Source organism: Propithecus coquereli, unplaced genomic scaffold (genome assembly GCF_000956105.1).
Source record: "Propithecus coquereli isolate 6110/MARCELLA unplaced genomic scaffold, Pcoq_1.0 Scaffold172, whole genome shotgun sequence".
NCBI classification, from domain to species: domain Eukaryota; kingdom Metazoa; phylum Chordata; class Mammalia; order Primates; family Indriidae; genus Propithecus; species Propithecus coquereli.
The window spans coordinates 3,808,776-3,815,774 of NW_012141858.1; the positions used below are offsets into that span (position 1 = coordinate 3,808,776).

The window sequence follows — 6,999 nt, forward strand, 5'->3', positions numbered from 1 at the left end:
ATCGTTCAAATGTGAGATGATTTAATTGTCATGAGATTAGGTTTTAGAAACCATCATATGCTATTTCATTGTCATCTGAGATTGGGTTTCTTTTTGTAATAATGAGATGTGAGCTAGCTTATTGGCATCAGTGAGCTTTATGTAATTAAATGCCTATTGTGAACTTTGAATGGATTTCCAGGTCACATTCCCACCAGTTCCTCTTCTTGCCAAGGTGTGGCCTATCAGAAGTTGGTAACTGCTTTTCCATTTGCCCTTTCTTTCCTTTGTCTCCTGAAGCACAACAGAGCCATTGATAGTCTTCCAGTGCAAATTCACCCTTGGAAATATATGTTTCTATAGTAAAAGGGAAGCCAAAGGGATCCAGAGCCAGGAAGAAGTCTCCCAGGAGATGACACAGGTAATGTTTTCTGGCTCCTCAGCATTATGTCCCTGTTCCAGTAGAATTGTGTCTTCTGTTCCCTACCAAGAGAGGGATGCACGAGCTAAATGCCTGCGTTCCCCCTTGTTGACTGGCCATGGTCACAGGGCTGGCCTCGGCATCTTCCTTGTGTTCCTAAGAAGCTGCGGACTATTCTAGTGACTCCTTTTAAAAGCTGTTATCCAGATACCTCTCCTGCAGTTATTGAGGAAATGCTTTCTCAGCCTGTACTCTTTCAAATTGAGTGTAAAATGTGGTTATGAGATGGATCTCTCTTTCATCCATTATTTAGGGATTTCAGCACATTTGGAGCCTCCCTGTAGCCCAATTCTCTGACAGCGCATACCATTTCCGTGTAGCGGCACCGGTAAGCTTGCTGTTTTCTTTTTCTTTTCAGCAAGAAAGAAATGGACCAATCAATCAATCGCTTTAACTGTAGTTAATTTTTATGTTAATCTTTCTTTTTTTTCTCTTGCTCTGACAGGATTTAGCTGACTGTTCAACTGATCCCTATTTTGCTGGGATATTCTTCACAGATTACTACTTTTACTTCTATCGACGTTGTGCCTAATTTATTCAAGTTTGGGGACTTTACCACAGAAAAATACCCACAAATACAGTTAACGGAAACTGATATCCTCTTGCAACTTCTTTTTCATAAAATATTCACATTTATTGCTGAAAGACTTTTTCACGCTTTGGCTTTCAACAGTTTTGAGACATTAATGAGGAGAATAAAGTGTTTGTTGAAACCAGAAATAATGTGGTATTTGATTTTGCCATGACTATGAAGAAAACATTTCTTAGAGTAAATAGTACTGTTGGATTTGAAAATACTGCTTCTGGTATTAAGGAAGCTATGAGGTCAAAATAAGCAGGTCTAGCTCTATTTTGTATTAATGCATCTTAAAGCTTTTGAGAAAAAACAAAAAGGCCATATCAACTTGGACCTATTAGACATAGACTGTCAAGAATGTGTGATGTGGTGTGTGGGGAGTTGTGTGTGTGTATGTCTATTATATACACACATACACTAGAGTATAGAATGTACCTTGCCAATGAAATGGATTTAAAAAAGGAAGAAAGAAAGAAATAGTTTCAATTCTGCTTTGCAATGCTTGATGGACACTAAACTTTCTCTGTGGATAGGATATGCCCCCTTGTGAAGATGGAAACTCCTATGACTTGGAGCCCACTGGAATTATTCAAAGTAGCCAATCCCAGGGCTGCTTACACTGCCTTGCCGGTTCCTTCCCTCCGACTCCATGATAAAGGCTCTTGTCCACAGTTCTTTCCTCTCCTGCCTTCTGATTGACCCTGGTGCTGTTCCATGTGATCCCCTGGGGTATGTCATGCCCCCTTGTTTGGGAATTGTGAGTAGCAAATTACCTTTTTGATACCATTCATCTCCTGATTTGTTGGTCTGGCTATACCTTAAATTTTCTATTAATACACTATATTTTAGAACATGGAGAGCCAAGCCACTCTCCCTCTAGTCCCAGGTAACAGGGCTGATGAATGACTGGCCTTCCCTTATATTACTGTTGTTCCCTGGGTTAATTGGGATGAGAATATTTGATTTTTTACCTTCATGGTGGTAATTGGCAGTAATATCATATATTCCTCTTCCTTATTTTCAGATATTACTAAATATGTGCCATATGGATGAAAATTAATTGTGAGATTCCAACAATTAAGAAAAGAAAAAATATCACCCTTGCTCTTACAGAAGGCATCTTAAAATAAACATATTAACATGAAGGAAGTTTAACCCAGTAATTAGGAGCTGAGACTCATACAGTGCTAGACTCAGTGCTGAGTTCAAATCCTGACTTTATCTGTGTATCCTCAAGCAGGTTATTCAACTTCCCTAAGCCTCAATTTATATAACAGGACAGTGAGTATCTATAACAGACAGGATTAAATGAGATAAACTATGTAAAGCACAGACAGATAGGTTCTAAATAAATATGAGTCATTATTGTTATATTTTCATAGAACAGAATCATTATAAAGATTGCAGTGGAATTATAAAAGGATTGAGTAACTAAATATACTTACATAGAAACATTTTCATCAACTATAAAAACCAAACTGCAGATAGAGCATATGCATGTGTATCATGTAGGGTTTATATTTTTTTCTATATTTGAAAATTGTTTTTCCTTTTACTAATGGCATAATCTTTGTAGAAAATGTAATAAGGTAGTTAATTCGTAGGAGTATTTCAGGATTCCTGAAATACTGAATTCCTGAATTCCAGTTTCTTAGATTCAAATTCAAATTTGGTTCTCCCGAGCTGTAGGATCAGCTGGTCCCAGCATGACTTAGGTCTAGATACTGGAGTTTTACCCCATTTTTAAATAGGATCCCAGGTTGTTGGTATGGAAGAGAGTCTACTAAGTTGACTCTTCTCCAAATAAAGAAATACTTGTCAGCAGCAGAGATACAAGACTTCTTTTCAGCACATACGTCCCATGTTCTTTTTCATACACTTAATATTCATGGTAATATGGGGGTTTCAGATATCTAATATATTGATAATTCAGTAATATTGCCTATGAGGGGATTTCTATAAAATGAGTACTGTTTTCCCATTAAATTCCATTAAAAACTGGAAGTATTTTTCCCACAGAAAAATCTACAGGAGATTGTGTTGAGAGCCTTCAGAAAGAAAAGAGTTAAGACAGTGAACAGACCTATGGCATCCGTGGCATGCTGGGATTAGTTAAGCCTATTGGGAGAACAGACTTTGCTGGAAGACTCTTTGTATTTGCAGCACTTTCCCAGTTGTGAGAGGTCAACTGTTGACCATGCTGCTTCAGGCCAAAAGTCTTTTCCTTATGCCAAAGAACTTTTTCACTTTCCACTGGAATATCCCCAAACTCAAGTAAATTTAAATGTCCGTAAGTATCTCCTCCCAAAACTCATAATCCCAGTTCAATCATGGGAAAAATGTCAGACAAATGCCATCTGAGAGACATACTACAAAATACCTGACCAGTACTCCTCTCAACTATCAAGGTCGTCAAAAACAAAGTCTGAGAAACTGTCACGACCAAAAGGAGCTTAAAGAGACATGATGACTAAATGTAACGTGGTATCCTGGATGGGACCCTGGAACCGAAAAGGACGTTTAGGTAAAAACTAAGGAAATCTGAATAAAGTATTAACTAAAGTATGGAATCTGGACGTTAATTAATAATTATGTATCAGTATTAATTCACTAATTGTGACAAATATACTGTACTAATATAAGATGTTAATAATAGGGGAAACTGGGTATGAGGTTTATGGGAACTCTACGTACTACTATCTTTGCAATTTTTCTATACATCTAAAACTGCTCTACATTAAAACGCTTATTTTTTAAAAAGTCATAAAAAGTGTCCACAGGAGCTGGTCTGAAATATCACATGCTCCCACCAGATGCTATTTGTGATAACGTAAGTTCAAGTTCATCCATGTATCATTTTTTAACTTCAGGTCATTTGAAGTATCTTAGTTCCCTGCTTTGTCAATTATTTAAGATCAGATTCTGTATATCAACTTAATTATCCCCAAATATTGTAGAGGATTATAAAATCATTATATAACATAAACAAATAGAATTACAGTAATTTTTTCATGAGTTCTTTGTTTTATCTGCAAAGCTGCTAGTGTTGACATAGTTTTAATAAAGGTATTCAAATAAGATTTTGAGAGCTGAGCACAGTAGCTCACACCTGTAATCCCAGCACTTTGGGAGGCTGAGGCAGGAGGATCCCTGGAGCCCAGGAGTTTGAGATTACAGTGAGCTATGATCAAGTCACTGCACTCCAGCCTGGGTGACACAGCGTGACCCTGTTTCTTAAAAAAAAAGGTTTTTTTTTAAACAACTGAACCACAAAAATTCACTTACAACAAACAATTGGCATGTGTTCAACCTTCCAGCATTTTTTAAACAAAAGCACGCTATAGTGCTCATAACCTACGTCTTTTTCTATTTTTATTTTAGTTTATTTTTCCTATACAATTTTTGGATTTCAACTTTAGTGACAGATTCCTAACAATACATTGTGAGTCATCAAACTGAAGACCTTCAAAAGAAAAGCAAAAAAAGAATTCCGTTGGCAGTTTAAGCACTTTTACAGACCTCTCATTTGATTCTCACAGCAACCCTGTGATGCTACAAGTGAGGGAAATTATTCATATTTCCCCATTACACAGATAAGGAAACTGAGGCACGGAAAGATTAAGCAAGGACAAGAGGCGAGCCAGGTTTTCTGGTGCCAAATGTCATCCCTTTCTGCTGCACTTCTTCCCTTACCCTTTGAGAACCGTTCCATTCTTCTTGACTCTTCGGAGCTTGTGAGAGACGACTCTGCTATTGACCCACTGAGAAGGCACTAACACACTAATGGCTCTGATAGTGATATTTCTTCAGGCTTCTTAAGCTGATGGGATTTATTAGGGGCCATTTAGTCATAACACAAAATAGGGGGAGGGTGGAGGGACACAGATGAGTGGAATCTCCTGTCACCAGCCACTAAGTTACATCTCCTTAGATCGTGCCAGAGCTTAACAGCTCACTTAAGAATGCCGAATATCAACCTCACTCTGAGAAACACTTTGGTGAAATCTTTACTTGGCAAAGCTAAAGGTGTTTTGGCTTTCATTTCTTCAAGGGCATGTGTCATTGATTTTTGTGTCTGATTCTAAAGAGCCAGTTGAGTTCTGAGGAAGCATCCAAGGATTTAGAATCCTTTTTGATCAGCGGTTGTTTAAAGCTCGTAGAAGTGCAGCTTCAGAGACTTCCAATTTACCCACAGTGTTAAGCATGCGACTCCATCTCTTTTTGGTTGGATTCTGTGAATGGGAAAGTGCTTGTCAGTTCTTAAGACACATAATTGGAGAAGGGATGGGTGCCAAAGATCACAGTCTCAATCCTTCAATTTCTTTATGGCTCCACACAAATATAAAATGAGATCATATTTTAGAAACATTCGGATAACACGTCTTCGCCAGAGCTGAGTTCTCAAGCCATTTTTAGCTGCACCAGTCTGATCTACTGTTTAAACACAAAAATAACTGGGACGAGAACTAAACTCAGGGCCAGGAGACTTAAGCCTAGTCCTGGCTCAATAACGTGTCATTGTTGTGGTCTCGAATAATTGACTTAACGTCTATGGGTTTCATTTTCCCAATTGAAAAATTGGATTCATAATAGTCCTGACCATCACTAAGAGTTTTTGTGAACACTAAATGAGATATTTATGTGAAACCTCTTCGTAAAGTGGAAGATGCTGTATGAATACAGGAATCATTAAGAATGGTCTCTGAGAAGACATTATTTTGAATGAGTAATTGGAAATTCTCTTCATTTAATGAGTTTCAGTCCATTATGCCTAGGGTAAGTTAATTACATTTCTATCTACCAACTTCTTTACATGGAAAACATGTTGCCAGGCATATAACAGATGATCAATTAACATTTATTTATTTATTTGTTTTTGCCAAGTGCAGAATAATGTTTTATCGATGCATTTACATTTAGTTTGATTTTATTAATTTAGGTTCAATTAACATTTATTAAGTGAAAAGTGGGTAAATAGACACATTTTCCTTGTAAAATTGTAAAATGGAAAGCACCATACAATCTGGAGTATGGCAAGATGGCACACTGAAACAGACTTGAATTCCTCTCTCACTGTGATTTTTTTTTATTGCTATTATTTGGAATAATAGGATAATTATTGTATTATTATTATTTGGAATAATAGGTTATTATCCTCTTTCCCAAGCACATTTAAAACACCTCGAAATGACTTCCCATAGAAACTAGAAAATCAAATGGCCTATTGTCTTTCTGTGAGAGGATTCCAGAATGCTGATAGCTACAGCTTATTATTCATTATTTACATTTATACTGCTGCATTTAATTCTGTTCAGCACAACTGCATAAGCATTTAAATTAATTGCAGATTAGTTGTAAGGCATGTAATGAATGTTTCATATTATCTCCAAACATTGAATGCATTATGTCAGTAATTAGGCTGCTGCGGTATTTCCCCTGATGTCAGTTGTAAGCTCTCAGGCCAGACACTCTATTCCATTACTAAAAAACCTTTCCTTTTAAGTGTGGACATTCTTCCCAGGACAGGGAACCTGCGGCCTTGGGGCCACATGTGGCCTTCTGGATCCTTGACTGCAGCCTTTTGACTGAATCCAAATTTTACAGAACAAACCCCTGGATTTGTTCTATGAAGTTTGGATTCGGTCGAGGGGCCACACTCGGGGATCTGGAGGGCCCCATGTGGGCTTGAGGCCTCTAGAATTATCTGGAATTACCTACAGAGAAGCTATTCAAGATTATGTTAAAAAGAAAAAGGCTCTTAGTCCCTTCCTAGAGGTATTTAAAAAAACCCAACCAACCAACCAGCCAAAGAAAAAAATCCCACACTCCAATGTAAATGGTCCTTTACATATTCAGCCCGTGAGCTCTGTAATAGTTTGTTCATTTTTATTCACTTACTCATTTACTCATTCACTCACTTAACAAACATTTGTGGAGGACTTTCTATGGGCCAGACTCTATA

General features: G+C 37.4%; 1 protein-coding gene across 1 annotated transcript in view; it reads left to right on the forward strand.

The window, feature by feature from the left end:
• The window catches only part of MYRFL (myelin regulatory factor-like), a 145,427-nt gene extending 144,253 nt beyond the window's left edge, over positions 1-1,174 (forward strand). The window contains exons 23-25 of the mRNA XM_012642037.1: positions 280-400; positions 714-788; positions 906-1,174. Of these exons, the coding sequence (XP_012497491.1) occupies positions 280-400; positions 714-788; positions 906-992 (283 nt within the window). The 3' untranslated portion in view covers positions 993-1,174. The remainder of the gene's footprint in view (positions 1-279; positions 401-713; positions 789-905) is intronic.
• Positions 1,175-6,999: the final 5,825 nt, after the last annotated feature.